The sequence below is a fragment of the Numida meleagris genome, chromosome 8 (genome assembly GCF_002078875.1).
Source record: "Numida meleagris isolate 19003 breed g44 Domestic line chromosome 8, NumMel1.0, whole genome shotgun sequence".
NCBI lineage: Eukaryota > Metazoa > Chordata > Aves > Galliformes > Numididae > Numida > Numida meleagris.
In genome coordinates, this window is record NC_034416.1 from 12,465,566 (window position 1) to 12,486,701 (window position 21,136).

A 21,136-nucleotide genomic window follows, 5' to 3' on the forward strand; every position below is an offset into this window, starting at 1 on the left:
TGCCTGCTTGGGTTTTAGGGGCTTTTACACAGAGCAGCAGGAGGCAATGCTGGAAACCATGTCGTACTGGCAGCAAGGCAAAATAAGGGATGAAAAAATGTATATATATACATGTATGAGTGGTATGTGGGGGCCGTTTTGGTGTGCTGGGAGAGCAGGGCTCCAGCTACTGTGACTCTTACCTCTTCCTCTCAGGCGCTGTGCTGCTGGGCTATAAATCTGTTATCGGCCCATCTGCAGCATTGTTCAGCCCCGGTGTACGTGGCCGGCTCCTCGTCCTCCCAGCACGTTCGGCCCCATTGCCTTCTCCCACCCACATTGATGCTTTCACCAGCCGTGCTCGGTGCAGCTTGGAAGCCTTTTCCCAGCCCTACCGCTGAAGCCAACTGGAAATAAATCACTCGGTTCTTCCCATCCCCACACCGTACACCACCTCGGATGCCACTGCCCCATTCCCTGTTGGGCTGCCAGCTTCCACACTGCTGATGGCAGCCCTCCTCCTTCCTGTTTGCATCCTGCTATTCCCTTCCTTAGCTTCCCTGCTTTGTAATCACCCTTCTTTCCCATCTCCTCTCACTCAGCAGTGCCTACAGAGATTAACCTATGTCTTCCACTGCACACCTCCTTTCATTTCACCTGCTCGCACAATAGCAGGCCGACTGGTTGAGGCTGGCAGGGACCTCTGGATCCATCTGGTGCCATACAGAGCAGGGTGCCCAGGACTGTGTCCAGAAGCTTTGGAGGAAACAACCTCAACCTCTCTGGGCAGCCTGCGCCAGGGCTCCATCACCCACACAGCAGAGAAGTGCTTCTTGATTTTTAGATGGAACTTCCTGCACTCCAGTTTGTACCCATTGCATCTGGTACTGGCACTGGACACCACTGACAGGAGCCTGCCTCCATCACTTTGCACCTCCCTCCAGCTATTATGGCCATGGATGGGATACCTAAGCCTCCTCCAGGCTGAGCAGCCCCATCTCTTTCAGCCTCTCCTCACAGGAGAGGTGCTGCAGTCCCTTCATCACCTTGGTGGCCCTGTGTTGGACTGTTCCCAGTACGTCCAGGTCTCACTTGTACTGATATGCCCAGAACTGGACCCAGCACTCCAGCTCTTCGCCTCACCAGTTTTGAGCAGAGGGGCACGAACACCTCCCTTGACCTCCTGGCAGAACTTTGCCTAATACAGCTCAGGACACCATCAGCCCATGCCACCAGCCTGTCAGGGTCCCCTGGATGGCAGCATGGCCCCATCCCAGCAGTGACACCCTCGCTGCAGTCACAGCTCCTCTTGCTGCTGTCACACTGCAGCACACCAAGCATCGCCGCAATGCTACCACGCGGACCGTGCCCTGCACAAGTTTTTTTCCTTGGGAACCCCGGACCTGACAGCAGCGCATGACAATGTGTGAAAATGCCAGAAACCCTACCCGAACGGTGCAGCCTGACTCTGTTCGATGAAGCAGTCATTGTCGCCGAGGCTCGATGCCTGCTTTTTCACATGCTTGGCTCAGCAGGGGATTTATTCAGGGGAACAGTTGGAGCATGCAGCATCAGCATCTCATTAGTGTCAAAGACAATATCATCTCATTTAAGACTAAAAAGCGGGCTTAGTTTTCCCCATATAACTTTATTGTTAGGGCTTAGGAAGCCACAACGCAGCTGAGTTTAGATTCATTATGTTAAAAGCCCCCAAACAGGTCCCGACACACAGCAGTCGGGAAGGACGAGCTTGCAGCAAAGAGCTCTGCTTTCCTCCCCGCCTCTGCATTGCCAAACAGAATTCCTGTCAGGGAACAGGCTGCAGGGCCCTCTCCAATTTCAGTTTGAACCGGTCAGAGCAGACAGACCACAGAGCTCCAGATGCAGCCTCTGGCAGCTGGGAAGAGCTTGTACTGAAGAATCCTGAGCAGAATCTCTGCTCAGCACACCCCTTGGGAAGCCCACCAACCTTCCTCCTTTCCACAGCCAGAGCATCCCACACAGCACTGCCAAGCATCGGCCTGGCTGTGAGACTGCTACCAGCTTGGATGGCACCCAACAGACAGGGCACCGCGTGTCTTCATCCAAACATTGTCATCCTTCCCCGTCTTCTGCTGCGATGCCATCAGGCCTTGGCCCAGGAACAGTTCTGGCTTCCTCCTCAAGGACCAGACTGAGGTGAGGGAAGCGCTGGCAATAAAGCAAGCTTCCAAGCTTCCCACACCCTACAAAATTTCCTTCCCACTCAAGTAAGCGTTTGCACGTACATCAGCTACTAAATTTAGGGGGAAGCTTTTAGCCATATGTGAGAGCTTCTTAGGAAAGTCACAAACACCGTAAGGTGTGAGGTGTATTTCCAGTGGAACTCGGCCCTAAGCCCTGGTCCCTGATGGGTACCCATAAAAAACACAGCTACCACTTGAAAGATAACTTACAGCTTTGGTGCCCCATGCTATGTACTGACAGATCTACACAAGTCTGGTACATAGATTTATGGCTTCTGGTTTATGTGCTAAGGAGCCATAAACTCTTCTGAGAACTTAACTCTGTACCATTCCAGGTCTTTTCAGCTTCAAGGGAAAAGCACACACATTTCTGCCACATCCATCAGTATTTACTCCGGCACATTCCCACCCTAAGAAGAATAAACCCAAGGAGTGATGGTCAAGCACAAAATTATCGCTTCATGCATTTTATTGAGTCTATTTAAATTTGCATTATGACATCTTACATAGGGAACAAACTCCTCCTAAATATTAGCTATTAAATCTGATCGAACTGTTGTCCGATGACCTCAGAGTACCATTTTGCACTAAGCAAGTCCAGTATAAACAGATGTAAAGCACTGTACAAAACAAAACAAAACCAACAAAAAAAAAAAAAAAAGAAAGAAAGAAAAGAAAGAAAACTCTTACATTCTCAGTTGAATTCAGGGCTTCCCAACCAATGGCCTTATAGCAGAGTGAGATTCAGGACGCGAGCTCGGGTATTTCAGCTAAGGGATCAAAACCAGATAAAATAATCCAAACAAATCCAACAGTACACTTCCCGGTGAGAGGAAAAAAAGAAGAGGAAACAAAAAGATACCTCAAGAAGAGGTTGGGAAGCCCTGGTATAACAGACGCAAACGTATTCTCTTTTTTAACACAACACAACTTTAATGTACTTTAGGTAAGCTATTATCAATTTTCACCCTCTTTCTTCCCTCCCTAGTCAAGAACAAACAAGCAAACGGCCTGGTGTGTGCAGTGATTGGAAATACTCCCGAATTTGTTATAAATTCCCTTAATGTGGCTGTGAGCCAACTCTCATCCAAAGCGAGCAGGCAGACACCCACAATGACCGCGCAGCTCATCCGCTCCAAGCATCATTACATCTTCTCATCATGCAACCCAAGCCCCGGCAGAAGGACAGTGAGAAAAATGAGACATCGGGCAGCACAAATGTACACGGTACGGTAATGAAAAGGATCTCAAGCCAAAGGTAAGGCAGCAGCTCAAGCCAACTGGATGGACCTCTGTGCTGTGGTGCGACAGGGAAGACGACGCTGGGAGATTCAGACAACTTCACACTGCTAAAAGTCACGGCCATGGTCAGCCCTGCCAGCCCTTCTCTCATCTTCCAGCTAGATCCTCTGATTAGACACCACGCGGAACCTCCCCATTGTGTAGGCAACCATCGCAAGATAAACAACCACTGCAATTAGACGGGGAAACAGTCCTCTGGCCCGACATATTTGCATAATCCAGCTAACTGACAGGAAACTGGAATGACAGTCATTACGGCCCATTGTGTCAACATTAGTGGGAAATACATTAGTTTGCAAGTTGACACAATGGACAATTATGGCTCCTTCAAAACTGGTAGAGTATCACGTTAGTGCAGCTGCTGTGCACGCACATTAATACTTCCTACTAAAAGTCTTTAAACATTTAACGAGTAATTTCTACGCATGCGGTTGCTACAGTAATGAAACCATGTTTTAAACAAGTCAATTAACTGCCTACAAGTTCTTTGCAAAACATACCGGAATCTCTTGTAGGTAATGAAAAGTGCACGTAAAAGGGAAATCTAACAAACACCAGGAACAAGTCTTCACAGCCTTTGAATGGATAAAGCCCTGATTTAAAGGAAAAAGGAACGCACCCACAACTCCTTATCGGTTTGCAATTTGAGCTAAGCTATCAAACGCACCCTGAAATTAAGCAGCACCATGTGTTCTTTTAGGTTTTGGCCTCGTGACTGCTCTCACAGCTGCGTGCACAGGTCCTGCAGCCACAGAGCTGTCCCAGAAGGAAAGAACTCGGCTCACCCAGCAGCCAGACAGGTACTCGCAACTGCAGCGTGGGCGGTTCGCCGCTTGAAAACACCGCCGTAACTACCGAGGCAGGCGATAGCAGGGAATCCCCTTCCAAAATTAAGCAAAAAGCCTTCAACTCAAAAGCAACCACGCTGCTCCAAGCGACGAGCTGGCTTTATCGCGGCTCCGCAGAAGGCTGAGAGGCTCCCACAAGGTGGCACTAGGAACCAGGCAGCTGATGCTGCAGGGCTGCCTCTGCCCCTCATTTCTTTCAGGTGCCTGAACGTCACCAAAATGGCCATTTTAGCCCTTCATCTGGCTGTAACTGCGAGGCAAGTTGCTGCATTCTACCTGCAACACCAAGAAAGTGTTAACTGAGGGAAGCAATGGGTACAAACGCCCAATGCCAAAATAACCTATAAATTGTAAAATAGGCTAATTGTGAACCTTTTAAATTATAGCAATTGGTGTTTTATTAGTGACTGAAGTGTAAATATTGACTTTTCCTAACTGCAGTGTAACTTCAAAAGAAGAGAAATTACATTACCTCAAGGTATTAGGGTAAAATGCAGCACTCTGGAACTTCCCTTGCCAGACCTCAGCCCTATGACTGCGACGCAGAGTACACGGGCTTTCCGGTACAGCATACAGGCATTTGTGACCACCGAGTTTCTAGAAGCAGCTCTGGGAAGCCAGGACACTACTTTTCCCCAGAACTACTGTACAGACTGATGGCAACATCAGTCAGCAGCATCAAGAGCTCTTTGTCATATCAGCAATTTCATCCTTGCCCGCTCTTCCAGGTGTCAGGCAACTAGCCCCCAGCACCGCCAGTGCACCCAGTATCAGAAAAGGCATATATAACAAGGGCTTCTTAATTGAAGTTAAATTCTCAGGACCAGAGGGGATGAGATGATTTAAATTAGACATTGGAGGAAATTCTTTACTCAGAGGACAGTGAGGCACTGGCACAGGCTGCCCAGAGAGCCGTGGGTGCCCCATTCATGGCCAGGCTGGAGCCTGAGCTGGTGAGAGGCAACCAGCCCCCGGCAGGGGTTGGGACTGGATGATCTATATGGTCCCTTCCAACCCAAGCCATTCCATGATAAATTATTTGTTCCTGGTACCATTTGGGAAACCTCCAACATTTTATTAGTTGCTATTGTTACAGAAAGATAAAATGTTAAGGCATGCCACTATTAAGCTATAACAAAACTTTAAAAGTTGAGTCTTCCGAAGTATACAGCTACTGGAAACTCAGAACATTAGAAAGAAAGCTACGTTGAATGACACGCATCACAGCCGTGCTTCGCGTTAATTAGCACTAGCGGGCTCCTTTCTTTCTGGTCACCATCCTTAGACCTCAGAAATGTATGCTAGATTATCAAAAACTAAAATGGCATTCATATGGAGAAGGGCTTTTCCCCTTCTAATTCTAGGCCCCAGTAGGTCAGTAAAGCTACTGGCAACTGCAGCTGATAGCAGATACTTGCTATGTGAATGCTACCAGAAGAAATTCACAAGTGTTATTTCGTTGAGGAAGATTTGGCATTAAAATGTATTACCCACATTCATAAGAGTCCAGCACCTGAAATTAATATTTAACTTCCAATTTTACAATGATGCATATCAGAGGGAAAAAATGTAAGAGCATGAGCTTATTTACTCCGTAAAAAAAAAAAAAAAAAAAAAAGACACCACACGTATTCTCTCTGCCATGATGGTGTGTCCCAACAGGAGGAAAGCAAGCTCACTAGCCAGTCAGGGTTTCCCACTAAGCCAAACACCACAAAATGCACACAGAAAAAAAGTTTGGAACTCTGGGACATTGTGAAATCCTTAACTAGCTGATGAGACATTAAAATGGCTTAGAGCAGAGACTATATTTTATGCAACCACCACTGTAACACACCAAAAATGTGTCTTAATTAGGAAAAAAAAGGTAGGCTAGCTTTGGTTTTGTCATCTGAGGAGCAAGCAACATTTCCCACATAGCCAGCAAGAGCAGTTCATATCCCTTTTGAACTACTGACCTGAAAAGTACACTGCTTTCTCTGTGGCAGATTCAGGCTAGGAAAAAAAAAAAGTCACTAGAGAACAAAGCAAAGATGGCTCACTGGAGAGGAGCAATACTTTCCCTGACAGTGATAGCAGACTAGTTGTGGTTGGCAGGACCTTTGAGTCCAGCTAGTCCAATCCCTGCTCTTGCAAGGCCACCACATCCAGGTGGCAATACATTTTCCAATTCTCTATTTCTCTATGCCACATACTTACTTTTAAAAGATTTCATTCTTTCCAATAGGAGTATAAAGGTGTTTGGTTTTTTTTAAGCATGTAGCCAATCCTAAGATTAACATTAAATATACTCCAGCAGTTATAATTTTCATATTTAATCTAGCACTCTAATAATGGATCTCTTTTCCAGTTAATACTTATTTCTTTGCAGCGCTTGAGTCATAGGCTATGAAAAATGGATACACATCAGCATGTTTGCTAAACAGACCCGGAGATTACTAACATTGTTGAAGCCGGTGTGCAGGAAAAAAAACCCAAACTGCCAGTATTTGTCTGCTGAAGAATCACATAGGGTTACCTCAATATTTCAAGTAAAAATACAAAAATAGGGCATAAATCTCACCAAATGAACTGGTGCACACTGGTTGTATTATTACACATTAGTAACCACATAAAGAAATAACCGACCATTAGAACAGTTTCTAACTTTTATCATCTTTTTGGGTGGCATTACTGAGCCAAAACACCTCAGTTTAAACATTTCAATTCAACTTTTTTAAAGGCAATTAAGTGTCCCATTCAACTGCTTGTATATTACAGCAGTCATTCACACAAATAGTACAGATATGCACTGCTCTTGACAGGTACACAGTTACAACAGCAGCTCTCTCGTATTTAGTTTGCTCTCTCCGTGGTGGGTTTTGTATGAAAAGCATTCTCGATTTCTAAGCGTGGTACAATTTTAATTCTTAATGCATTAGTACAACAGTGCATTGGAAAAGTACTGAGCTTCTACAAAAAAGCTTTACAATTTTAAAACAGATTTTTTTTTATTTAAACAAGCATAGGCAATTCTTATATTTCCACAACAAGATAAATATCCCAATTAAGGTAACAGCTCATCCTACAGCGTGCCATAGTGATGGGGAAAGGGCTAACATTAGTGTTATTTACACAGACACGTCCAATATTAACCCAGTATGAAAATTAAAAGCATTTTCAAGTATGCAATTAAATTCAGGTTATTTTTTCAGTCAGTTGGATTTCTTGCAAAAATTCCTCTATGACTCTTGCACATTTAGCTGGGATGACTTCCCAGAAAGACTACTCATAAGCACAATCTTGAGGACAAAATGTTTATTGGACTGGAGGAGGAAAGGGATAGAACTTAGTACTCTTCATAAAGAAAGAAGTATTTTTAAGCGAGTAGATGTCTTTGGACAAATGAAATTCATCACACAAACTGACTAGATCTTGAAAACCCTAAAGAATCTTTTCAATTTTAAAAGCTTCAATTCAGAGAAAACTCTCATGAGGGAAGATTCACTCCAAGTAATTACTATACATTGAGTTACCACTCAAAAAGTGGCCATAAAGGAAGTGACTTCTTTGCCCATCACTATTACACTAGCTGCTTAGCCATAAATTCAGATTTCATTTAGACAACACTCTCTCTGTTACCAGAAGCTAAGACTGCTCTGCGACAAATGGGACAAGTGGAATTTTCTGATAACCAGCGATCGATGCAGTGGACATGATACTCGTGGGAACAAGGCAATTTACGAAGCTTGTTTCCTTCCGTGTACTCTGTAATACACACGCTACAGGTTTTCAGAGCATCACTCTCACCAAAATTCCTCATTGCTAGGTTGTCAATTTGTTCTTTGGTGAGTCCTCTTGGTTGGTCATCATCATCTTCGTTTAGTAGGAAAAATTGTGCTAGGCTAAGGAATGGTAGAGAACCACTTTCTTCAAATGTGACCGATCCTCTCGTATTCCGACCTTCCCGTCTGGCACCAGATGATGAACCACCTTCATTACCACCTTCAAACACCTCCCCTGAGCTAACATCTGTACTTTCATTGCTTGAACTGCCACCCCCTCCATTCTGCGGCTCAGAAGCATCCACGTTCTGATTTGGAGTCGGGCCACTAGGATCCGCATCGCTATCACTATACATAAAGTAACTCAGCTCTCCAAAGCCTGTCATTATCTGCCTTAGCATAGTCTGAATTGCAACTGATGTAGTTTCACTTAAGCCTGTATTTAAGATCCTACGAATAGGAATCCTAATGGTGCTGACATAAGTTCTCACTCCAGCCCGTTCTGAACGTGAAAACGTGCGCCTAAACCCTCCCCGTTCACTTTCGTAAGTGACTGTGTTGTTAGGAGTCTGGGACCGGGACCGAGTTCTGTTGGCTATGCTGTCCCTTTGCCGATACTCTCCTGGACGAACTCTTCTCACCTGGAGGTCGAGTACTATGGTAGGAGGCCTCTGCCCAGGAGTTGCAGACTCACTGGCACCATTAGTTTCTGAGGAACCTGCTGCTTGAGGAACAGGTCTCGTTTCAGGGGCTGAAAACAGAACTGCATTTTCACTAGGCATCTCAGTCCCCACTGTATGCTGCCTTAATGTCACATGCTGCCTAGTTCTAGAGCTTCCCTCAGCTTCATTCACTGACGAATGGTCAAACGTTTGAGATGATGTGTTGTGATGAGACCTGCGAGGAGGCTCACTCACTGGATTAATAGGTGACCTACTTCTATCAGTCCTAGCCCGTGTTCTCCGCTGTTCTGGGCTCCTACTTCTCGCTCTCCTCTGCCCTCTAGGAGAAGCTTCCTCAGTTAACTCTTCTGAAGTGTTTCTTTCTGATCCAGGCTGCCTTACAGATGGTGATTCAGACCTTGGAAGTTCAGAGTCACTTTGGCTGTTTTCCAAATCCTCCCCACCGGAAGGCTCTACAGATGGCTCATTCTCAGTTTCCGGATTTGTGTTCCCATTATTACGGTTGACATTTATTTCCAAACTGAATCTGAAGTCACCACTATTTGGGTTAGTCCGGCTCACAGCTCTCCAAGATTGGTTTCCTCGTTGCCCACTTCGTGTTGTATTTCCAGTCTGTCGGACTGAATTAAGCCAGTCTATTATAGAATCTCCATTTGAAACATCTTCTGTGGACTCCGGACCTGTGAAAAAGACAAGGAACTACCAAAATTAGAGTACTGAGCTAATTTTGGAGTGATTTTTTTCCAAGAACATAATTGCTTATAGTTTAAAATGCGACTGTCTAGAAGTGCTTAACTCTATCCAATGCAATTGTGACTTCACAAAAAGCATCACAATTCTTATCTACCAGAGCTCTGGTAAGGAAGCAGGAGTGGACTTTTCTTCTGATACGTACAGACAGGCTGCAGTCATCACACGGCAGCCAAATCAAAGTAATACATTATTTATCATAAATAAATGGAGAGCTGTATTTCAGGCATCACATCAACATTGTGTCTTTCTTCCCAAACAATTAAGCATCTAGTCACTGCTAAACAGAGAAATAAGTTTGTCCTGAACCTTCACTTGAAGAACAGCTTTATAGCAACCCATCTCATTAAAGAATGAACCCCAGCAGCAAACTCCAAGAATCCTCCAACAACCTCTTTAGAGAGGTGATAATAAAAGCAATAGAGCATCCTTGGAAGGGAAGAATGATGAACAAAAGCCAAAAATTGCCAGAAAGCATCCCAGAAGGGAGCAGAAATCAAGAAGGAAAACAATTTCAGAAGTAGATAAGGAAAAGAAACCTAAATGAAATTTTAGCTCGCTGCAAGTAACAGACGTGTTATGGGTGAAATCTGTCCCAAACTGATCTCTGCAGCAGATATCAGACATAATGTTCACTTAGTTTTGAAACAAAGCTCACCTTGCACCTGCCTAGGCTTAACTTGTTCCACTCCTGCACTCAAGTTAAGGTCCGTATGGGATGCTAAAGTTAAGAGTTTTCACAAATACTGTATATACCTCTATTCTCATCACTGTTTTGCTGTGGCGGACCTTCTTTAACTTGGTGTAGCCTCCTCAGCAACTCTTCTTCAGTAATTTCACCTTAGAAAATAAGCAAAATTTTCCAAAAATATTTCCAAATCATGTGTATGGCAAGCATTATCAAAAGTTTCTAAAGAAGGTACAAGCCACTGGTTCTTTTTTTTTTATTTTTAATTAAATCCTGCCATAATAAGACTTCCAAGCAAGTAGGTAAAATGGGAATTCAAACACCTCAGCAGCACTGTCCCAGATAAGTTTTGCTGAAGCTGACTAACAGTTTCAACCTACTCAAAAAAGACAGATGTGCTTTCTGGTACTGCAACCTTTACAACTCATCAGCGTTTTTTTTTCATCCTATACCAATTAAATGACTGCCCAGAGTAAAAGAAAAAAATAATATATATATATATAATCACAAGCATGAAAAGAAGTTTGAATTAGTTTTAAATTGTAACTGGTTTCAATTAGGCATCACCCTATAAAGAGCCAGTTTAAAGTAATAAGTCAATTGAAAACAGACACAGGAACACCCATGCAGAATCTTGTACCAGATTAATTAGCCTAGTTATGAACTCCTAACACAAGCAGGAAATTTTCACACATGCTTAAAGGTGATTACTTTTCTATCAAAGTAGTCTAAGCAGCCATAACTGGGTCAGCTCTGGATGTTCCCAACAAGTGGTATGAACACTACACCTTTGAACCTGCAGAATCCACATCGTCCCAACTCCCTCCCCACGAGTCAGTGGACCCCTCTATTTTGAGGATGCATCAACTAACAGGGAGCTACTCCCTACCATGGAACGCAACTGCAGCACACAAACTAAATGGGTGAAAGAGATTAAGGAGAACAGGAAAAGACAAATCACCTCCCAGCAACTGCAGTAAGATGTGCATAAACAAGCATTACATACCTGGTGTTCCTAGCAAATTGTTGTCTCTCATAAGCCTGTAGTCCTCTTCACTCAGGTTGTTTACAAATTGATAGAAAGCTTCTTCTCGATCTAAGCGATCTAGCTGACTCTGACGTTGTGCTTCTGATTGATCAATATTTCCTTTATCACTAGAATCTGAGCTTTCCATCTTGACGAATGGAATAATATCTAAAAAAGAAAAATAAATCCTTCATTCAACTTAAGGAAACAGAGCAGAATACTTAGATATGACTAATCAGTAATACATTATTTGCCATTAAATTCTGAGGAGAAAAAGACTTCGTTAATGAAGTTTCAGTTAAGATAAGCTGCATAACAACATGGATAGCAAATTAAATATTTCCCCACTTCAAGAAGTACAAACAATAGCCATCACTATCAATATTCAAAAAAGCGCCAAGGACAAACACAAGAAATGTTATCAGTTTAGGGTAAAAAGCACACAGTTGTAGACACCTATGATACTCCTAATACTACAACTATCTCACAGACCACAAAATTGTGCCTTACTGTGCCATACAACAGAGTAGTACAAGGTACAAGCCATCCATATTTACGTTCTCCAGCTCTAAAAGAGTACAGAATTAAACATTTATCATTCCTTCCTTCCACTATGGTAAAGAAAACAGGAATCAATCTAGTTTGCTGACAACTAGAAGAAACTCTCTCTTCAACATCCAAGTCAATTTTAAACAGAATGATTGGATTATTTAGGATTTAAATAAGTGATTCTGAAGATGCTATAGAACACTATATATGCAAAAAGCACAACAAAAAAGGCTATTAATTTCCACAAAAAAAAAATAAAAGGGGGGTGGGAACGAGGGCTGTAAAATCAGCTCTGTGATTTTACGTGAAGAAAAGAATTTGCAAGTTCCAGTAGTTCGTGAATTTCTGGTGTTGACAACAAAATTGCAGAACAAAACTCCCATATATATACACGTGTCATAATTTGTGCTACAAAGAACTTTCATTCTCATCCTCTCCTCATATTGTTTTTCATTTTGATGAGATTTTCCCCGATGTCTCAAAAAAGTAATTGATGAACACAATGTCTGTATTTGATCAAAACTGAAACAAAATACGTGCAAATGCAGGAGACATTCTGGCACTAGTTGTACCATGCAAATACATCAAATGAAGTTAAAATAACTAGTTTCCTTAATCATTATGGCTTGCTATTCACAACATTCAGAATTTTCCTGTGTAACTGGTAGAATCTAGTTACTCAGAGAGGTGATTAGCACACTAATCCTCTGCATGCTAAAAAGCTCTGCAGTAATATTCCCCATTAAAGAAATGCTCCTTTCATTCAAACCATGTTTCATGTGACATGAAAATACTGGAAGAATAAACCTTTTTTGCTTCTTACTGGAAAATGTCCAACACTTAGACATCTGTCTAATGCCAAAAATATCTTTTTTTGGTATGTCAGCACAGCTGTCCCAACTGCCCATAGTTAACACTAGTGCTTCTCCACAGAAGAGAAGCACCACACAATCTCCAAGAGTAGCTTATTTCAGCTGCTATGGTGAAAATTAAAGTGGTATCCCCAATGTGGAACAGTACAAAATTCTGCAGGATAGGCTATCCCACTGTTGCAGGCTTCCAGATCAGAAAATAGTTACTCCAATCCTATCTTGAATTCTAACACAGTAAAACTTGTTTTCAAGTTAGTCATAGTAAGGCACAAATTACTTAATGGCCCTCTGTTACAGGCACGGAAGGTTACTGCTTCTTGGCCCTGCTAATTTCTGCCTTTTTTTTTTTTTAAATCAATAAGCAGCAACAATCACTTCGCTTACTTACTAGTGTTTCAGATGGCAGCCTACCAACTGTCTCTGCATTGCTACATCTCTGGTACAATCTGAAGACTTGCATGTGATGTGCTGTCAAACACACTGATAAATGAAGCCATTCACAGGAGAAGTTGCACAACAGTTCCAGCAGGTAGATTCAGCTCAGACTGGGCTCAGTTATGAAATCTGTACGCCCTTCAAATCTCAGACACATACTTCTAACAAGAACACAGCTTGCTTGAAATTCAAACAGCTTTTTACAAGCTTTCTGTAGCAGAAGTATGACCCCAACTAACCTCAAGACATTTTCATTCTCAAGATAATATCAGAAAGACAAAGCCGCTTTTTACAAGAATCATCTGAACCCTAAGTAGAATGAGGGACTTGAATCCAGAAGAAAACCCAGAAAGATGCAATAATTTTTGGAATACGGATTACAACTCTAACTTGCACTACCCCAACCCCCCTTTTTTGTTTGGTTATTAAGGAGACAGCAGCAAAGCAAAGTCAATAATACAGTTAGAAAAATAAGAGAATGCAATAACTTACTAAGGGATAGAAACAGCAAAAAGTTGTTTATAAAATAATTTCCTTAAAGTAGTTGCTACCTTGATATTTACCCAGCTAAAAACACAATGTGCTCTTCATAAAGACTGCGACATTAGCATATTTGCAAGCATTAGTCTAATTCAACAAGCAGGTTTTAAAAGAGTACACTACACATGCAAAGCATGGCATTTGTACTGCCTATGCTTTGAAATTTTCCTTTACACTGCAAATTCTAGTGCTCACAGGCATCCTGGCTATATAACACATATCTAATTGATACAGAAAATGAAGTGAACACTATTCTTGGTCAGGGAAAAAAAAAAGAGTCAAAACAAGTTAAGTTGAGAAAAATAATCTCTTCTTTACCACTGTGTATCCTTCAACAGCTGACCTCAAGGGAATGCTGAGAATAATACAAAGTCTTATTTGCTTCCAGGTTAGCTCCCCTTTCTTCCTCCTTCAATTCTCATTTGCCCTCTTAAACTGTGAGATCAGCTGTTGTCTGAGACAGAGAAAATACTACTGCCAAGAAAACAGCCTTAGAGATGAAATCTTGATAATCAGTTCCATCTACATTAGGGCTATTTCCACTAGTGACAAACTCACTATACCTTCCCTATGTGAGCCACCAAAACAGAGCACGCTAGCCCACTGAACCCCAGTTTCAAACTCTTTAGCTTCAATGTCCTCTAAATGCTATGAATCTCTACAGGATGTTTACAGTGACAAAAACAGATGGGAAAGAAATGTGTGCAACAACACTCTCCCTTTCTTATCATTGATAGCAAACACGCCAACATTCTTCAAACCAGAGCTCTGACACTAAAACCAGTACATGGAAAACAGGATTTTTACTCTAAGGCTTCTGCTACTTTCTCTCTTTCGCTCTGTCCATTTCAAGCCTCATCTCCCACACCACTGCAGAGCTCTACTTTACCAGACTGAAGATACTCAACCATTCCAAGGTTTTTTTTTTTTTTTTTACTGCCTCAGCATGACTGTGGGTCACGCATCCTCCAGCCACGCAGCAGGATCTCCATGGTGGCAGCGCGCATCGCTCCACTTCTCTTTGGATCTGGTGGAGCCTCACAGAATCATAGAATCAACTGGAAAATCTCATTCAGGATCCTGCTCTCAGCTTACACACTGCAGAAAATTACAGCTGGCTTAAGGAAGCTGACTACAGCAACACGGGGAAACCTGATGAAGGAAAATCTGCAGGTATGCTATTAAGTTACAGAAGAATGACCAGCATTTGATTATCTAATAAGCAGGTGTGCTTCAACTCTTGTTTCTCTTTCTTCTAGTGGTTTCATTCTTATTCAAGTGAAAAGAGTCACTATTTCCTCCTTTAGTGTTCTCCCTTGTCAGGACCAAGTTTACAAAGGGTGGGGAAGGTCAAGTCTGAGTAGGAAGTTCAGACCTGCTGATTATTGCCAACTGTAGCTGAGATATCCAGTAATGAAAATCTCTTCACAGGAAAGAAGAAAAATCACCTGAAGGTTACCCAAAACAAGATAGCATACTGAGCCACGGCTAGAAGAAACCATTTTATCTTTTTAAAAAAATAAGAAACATTCTTTTGCAGGTGAATACCCAGACACATTAACTGCAGTGAATTCTTAATTGGTGTTCCCATCCTTTGACAAGTCAGCAGAGATTCTTCCCTGCAGTTACGTTCCAACAGTCGCAGAGATAGATATCAGAGCACAAATGACTAGCAGCCTCTCCACCACTGCCACAGGAGCAACAACAGCAAGCCCCCAATAAGTATCATTTGATTACATTGTTTTATTCAAGAGGAAGTAACATTATGTTCTTTGGATAGGGACGATTTAAGAATTTAGGTATTCCTTCAACAATGCAAAGTTACCATTCTTACAGAACACAGTACAAGAAATTCTTTACCTTTTTCCTTACGACAAGTCTTGTGTAAACAAAATCCAATCAGCCAGGAATTTACAACCATTTTAAAAAACCTAGTGGCATGGCAGGCAGTAATAAAACACTGGAGCCGTCCATTTACTTTCAGCAGCAACACTATCTCCATATTGCTTAGCGTTTAGGGACCACACAGTTCTTCCTAGAAAACCAGAAGTCAGCGATAGATCACTAGATCTACTCCCTTGACTTGCAGAGTTCTACGAAAACACAATACCTTAAGTTACAATCTTGATTCATGACTTATTTTGAGAAGAGAAAGGCAATTAATTAGTTCGACTGTGTAAAGATCTCCAAAACTTCTCCCCATCTAGGCGTGACCCCTTCTTCAATGTTACGTGAGCATTTGTAGTGCCCCGTACGTTAAATACTTCCTGAGTTACCTCATGTTCCAGCAACACGATTAATACCTTTGTGCACACAAAAAGAATGATGGCAGTATGAATAAGTGCCTCGTAGATGTGCTCAGCAAAAGGCTAATTTCTCATTTATGATCCATAGCCTCATCTTAATTAGGTACTTCAACCAGTAGAGCACCTTGCCTACCTACATCCAGCCTGCAGTAATTATCAAAGCCTTTGACTAAAAGAAGCAACTCAGTAGTGGAAGCCAGAAATACTTCTCATTTTGGTTTTAGCTTGTTTCAGGTTAACTATCTTTTCCCCCGTTTCACTGAAGGTACCTCAAGGGCATTTTAGCTCTACATCAGAAGAGCAAGCCAGCTGTCTGTTGAAAGCGCTTTCTGTGAACCCTGACTCCAGCAGCTCTAACATACCACCTCATTTGGCAGGACCAGCCTCAGACATAAGTCTCTCCCATTCCATTTCTCAAATGGCACAGGAACAGAGCTATGATGGGCAGTTCTGCTACTCTGGGTTCCTCAAGCAAAAACAGAACCAGCTTCATGTGCAGTATCAACTCCCCTTTACCTTCCCCAACCCAAGTACGAGGCTTTCCTAGAAGAACTAGAAGAGGAAAAATAGTTTCCATGCTAGTCAGTGCCTGATTTCTCAATACTCAAAACTAGCAGAAAGTGACATAACAGGAACTATATCTTTATCTTAAATATTTCATCACTCAAGACTACAAACTCAAAAGTAGAAGCAAGAACTATCAGTGAATCCTATTATTAAAAAGATACCACAAAACAATAAAATGAAACAGCTATTTGCATTCTACACAGAGCTTCATTACATCCAAGATTTTTGTTGTTTTTGCACAGCTACACAAGTCTTTTGTGAAGAGACCGAAGGCTATGGTAGTGTAAGTACAATTCTCTTGTTATCATTTCTAACATGCAGATTAGTAACAAACATTTCAGGTTTGCAAAGTTGCACTGGGAATTTTGGACATACTCTTTTTCTGCTACTCTTCCTTTCTACAAATACTCTGATGAAAAACCGCTCTATACGATTATTAGATTTCTTACTGAACTTACTAGAAATTCTAAGCACTCAAAAACTCCCTTATGTCCTCTCTGCCTCAAAAAATTACTATGGAGCATGCATCACTTTCTGAAAGCTGAAAGAAAATGTCTTCTATGACCGCTATAAAATTAAATGCCAGCTTAATATGGAGCATTAAACATGGATTCAGATAATTCATCACTCCAGTGTGTTTCAAAGCAAAGTCCATGAAGCAAAATGTCATTCAGAACATACATTTTAAATAACAGAAAGCAAACGAACAATTTTGCAGAGAACAGTTGCTGAAAATAATAACAAGAAAAACATTTTCACAGAACAAACTGGTACTAAGGAATGAAACACTTGCCATCTCACTTTGGAAGTGCCCAGCTCAAAAACATCTAGAAAATGTAGCAATTCATTACAGGTTTCTACTGTTACCTTCCTGTACGGGAAGGGCGGAGCTTCGCAATTTCAGAACAGTGAGCACGTGGGAATGAAGGCGGAGCTCTGAATGTAAGACAAGGACTGTCAAAATCAAGCGCTTCACATTTTATAACCTGTACTTATTAAAACAGCATTTTTCATGTAGAAATTGAAAATAAAATTCAGATAGTATTGCTTCCGTACTCAAATTGAGGTGATATCACCACGGAGAAAGCTTAGCGCGCTCAAGTTATCAACTTTCCAGCACTGGGAGAAGTCTCTCAAAACTGCTCTTTCCCCCAGCAGCAATCTTCCTGCTAGGTCAGCAGACAGGAGGGCCAGGCTGAAGCTCCAGGGAAGTAATACTCTGCATGAAAGTAACCAGTGCTGACACTGAAAGACAGTAGCATAAACAGGACTGACAGCTAAGGAAGTTGCACCCACAGAACCGATGCCCATCACACAGTGTTTTGATTTCTGAGGAAAGAGAACTTCTGTTTACTGAAAGCACAAAGCCAGTAACAATCCACAGAAAAACCCAGCTCTACATTTACTCTCACCTTCTCCGCAGAACTGCTAATACAGCTTCTACTAAAAGGCCAATACAACAATGACAAATTCCCTACAAATCCAACCCACACAGGAATTCCGTTGCATGGATTTGTTGTTGCTGTTGTTGTCTGCCACTCAAAAAACATAAAAATGGGAAAAAAATAAGCAAAACTTCTTTGACTTAAAAAAAAAAAATCTATCTGCAAGACTTGAATTCCATTCCTGATGGATTCAGTTTCTGATGGCAAACTAAGGCAAGATCATGCATTTCAACAAGATCACATGCACAAGGATCTTGCATACTGAAATTAAGAATGCTCTACATAAAATGCTTTTAAGTTACTAAATCAAGAGAAAGTGCATGCTGACTTTTCCCACACAACCAATTATCATTACATGGTTTCATGAGACTGTACAATTCTGCAGAGGGTAAAAAGCTGAGCTTCAACACTGCCGAACAGCAAAGATGCTAACCAGTGCCTTGTTACTACAAATCTCAACAACATGAAGGAAACATAGCCTTGTGTTTCTTACGATTTTAATGGTAGCTAAGAATCTGTGCAAAAGCAAAACTGAGTCTGCACAATGCTTCTGGCTACCCTCAATTCACCATACAGAAGTCTCGTGTCTTAAGTTCTTACGCTACTACATTCTTCAGAAGTATTGGTTTTGAGATGCACAAGACCACCACAAAAAACATAGCAATAACAGATGTTCAAGTTCTGTCTTACTCCTTCAAGATTAAGTTTTCCAAGCTAAAGAGTTGGTAAGTTTTCATCAAGACTGAGATAATTGCAGAAGAACTTCATTGAAACTGAAATCTCTAAAAAAAATATTTAGAACAGCCTAGTAACTTGTTAAGCTTTATTAAACTGGACTCAAATGCAATCTTTGGGATCAAGAAAATGTCATTAAGTTACGGTTGTAAGAATAAAAAAGTGCAACACTTCCACTGGAACGAGAAACATTCAACGAAGATTAAGGAACTTATTTTGAAACATTTCCATAGGGATAGGGAACAGAGGAATAAAGTAGCCAAGTACATTAATATATGGGTGTTTTTTTAAAACATTTCCATTTAAGGATCACATTACTCATTCCCCTAAAAATACTGATACAAAGAAGAGAGACGTGTAATGAAGACCAGAAACTTGCAACGCTGCTTTCCAGTACACCTTGGTATGTTCATGTACTCAGCAATATGGAAAATGAATTTGATACAGATGGCAACAACTACAAGCTTGAAAAAATGTTCGTGGTTCCTCAGTGACAAAACATTTATGTAGTCAGAATTGCTGATGAACAGAATACTATAACTGTTACACTTAATGGTCCAATATAATCAAACTCTCTTAATTTTATGATGTGTGTTGTGCTTTCCCCTTGTTAGTAGCAGAGGTGACAAAATTCCAAGCTATAATTAGTTTCATTTTAAAATGGTAAACTTGTAGAGGGAACACAGTCATTTTTAAGTGGTAGTTGATCACCCCCAACAGAACTAAGCATCAAACCCTCAGTTATGATGATTAACTGCTTAAGGAGCTGCCAACAGTTGATTTTTTTTCTAAAATCACTTGGTTAAGTCACTGCAATTAACAATCTGGGACAGAGTGGTATTGGAGCTTCTGAAACATTTTCATGACAACTTACAACATGAAAACAACCAATATTGTCAACATGGACAGAGGAAATACATCAGACATTCAACTGCCCTACTGCAACCAGTCCCAAATGAATTCTTGTTTACAATCTCCTCATGACTATCATCTTGAAAAACAGATACACAAACAAGAACATGCAATCAGAAAAAGTGTATTCATGCTGTGAAATCTTCCGTCAGACTCCTTCTATTACACACTAAAATCAAAACAAATAATGAACCTTAAAAAGTACACGTTATACAACTTGATATTACTCCTCCATTAAGGCTGACAACCAAAAATAAAGTGATATATTTGTATCGCCACTCTTGACAACAGTTTTAAAACACAGTAAGCAGAAACTCTGAATGTCAGTAGACAGTATTAAAAAAGGAAGGAAGAACTTGCACAGGAAACAAGGTAACAGAGCAAGCATTACATGACTAAGTGGAGAGAAACGAATAAGACAGTAATAGCAATAACAACAGCTTTCAGCAGGTCACACGATGATCCCGACCCTCCCAAAAGGCACAACGGTATGAAGAATTCCTCCTGCTCGCCTCCCCCAACAGGGCTCCAGCCTTAACACAAGAAACTTAACCTGTAACCACTGACCTGAGCAGAGAATCCTGAAACAGGCTCTAAGCAGTACGAGGCCTAAGGCAGTGGCTGTAATCCTCCCCCACCCCACCTCTCCCAAAAAAAGCCATTTCCAACCTCCCCCCCCAGCCCCCCACCCACCCAACTGCCCGGCGGTCGAGCAGCCCTAACGGCCCTCCACCACCCGCTCCATCCCGCGCCCCAGACGAAGACGGAGAAGTCCCAGGGTCGACGGGGCCCGGCTCTTCCGGAGCAGCGGGGCACCGCCTCAGGCACCCCGCCATCACGGCCCCCGGCTCCAGCACGGCCCCGCTCCACGTCGGGCGGGTGCGGCCCGCCGAGCCCCGCGGAGCCCGAGGCCGCCCTGCCCGGCCCAGCCGCCTGCAGCCCACAAGGCGGGGCCACACCGCGGGGCTGAGGAGCTCGCATCCCCCGGCCGCCCCCAGCGCCGGGCGGAGGCCGCCGCCGCCTCCCCAGGGCCTGGGCCTCTCCCTTCCCCGTGCCATCTTGAGTGCCCGCGTCCGGGCCTCCACACTCACCGCCCGCCGCCGTCTCCTCAGCTCTCGCTCCGCTGCTCTCCCCGGTCCTCAGCGGGCTCGGTGCCGGCTCGCCGCACTCCGTCCGTCCCCAAGCAGCCGCAGCGTCGCCCTGCCTCCCCTCTCAGGCGGCCATTTTCTGCTCCATTGTTACCAAGGAACGGGGGCCCGGAAGCGGCCGCCGACAGCGGAAGTAAAGGCACTGGTCTCTGCGCACGCCCCGACGGCTCCTCCGGGGCGGGGTGGGGGACGCGCACCAACGAGAGGAGAGTGGAGGACCACCGAGGAGGGTAGAGTGGCCCAAGCGCGGTGCTGATGGGAGGGTCGCCGCCATTTTGAAGAGGGGCAGAGGTAGAGGGGCTGAGGTCGCTGGCATGGAGGCGTGGGGGAGGTGGATCACTCGTCTGCCCGTAGTGTCCTG

General features: G+C 42.9%; 1 protein-coding gene across 3 annotated transcripts; it reads right to left on the minus strand.

The window, feature by feature from the left end:
• RLIM (ring finger protein, LIM domain interacting) lies at positions 2,656-20,908 on the minus strand. Of its 3 annotated transcripts, none has more exons than XM_021405837.1 (4): positions 20,719-20,908; positions 11,246-11,434; positions 10,308-10,391; positions 2,656-9,481 (listed from the first exon to the last, which is right to left on the minus strand). In XM_021405837.1, exons 2-4 carry the CDS (start codon positions 11,412-11,414, stop codon positions 7,953-7,955), a joined length of 1,782 nt encoding a protein of 593 aa, XP_021261512.1. In that variant the 5' UTR covers positions 11,415-11,434; positions 20,719-20,908; the 3' UTR covers positions 2,656-7,952. The 3 variants fall into 3 exon arrangements, with proteins under 3 accessions (XP_021261512.1, XP_021261513.1, XP_021261514.1); XM_021405838.1 differs by lacking the exon at positions 20,719-20,908 and adding an exon at positions 20,195-20,294; XM_021405839.1 differs by lacking the exon at positions 10,308-10,391.

Bases quoted from the DNA above. Each gene is read 5' to 3' on its own strand.
- RLIM (XM_021405837.1), bottom strand. From the start codon at position 11,414: ATGGAAAGCTCAGATTCTAGTGATAAAGGAAATATTGATCAATCAGAA. The intron at 10,392-11,245 runs GTATGTAATGCT...TTATTTTCTAAG, and splicing joins CAATTTGCTAGGAACACCAG to GTGAAATTACTGAAGAAGAG. The intron at 9,482-10,307 runs GTATATACAGTA...TCTTTTTCACAG, and splicing joins AAACAGTGATGAGAATAGAG to GTCCGGAGTCCACAGAAGAT.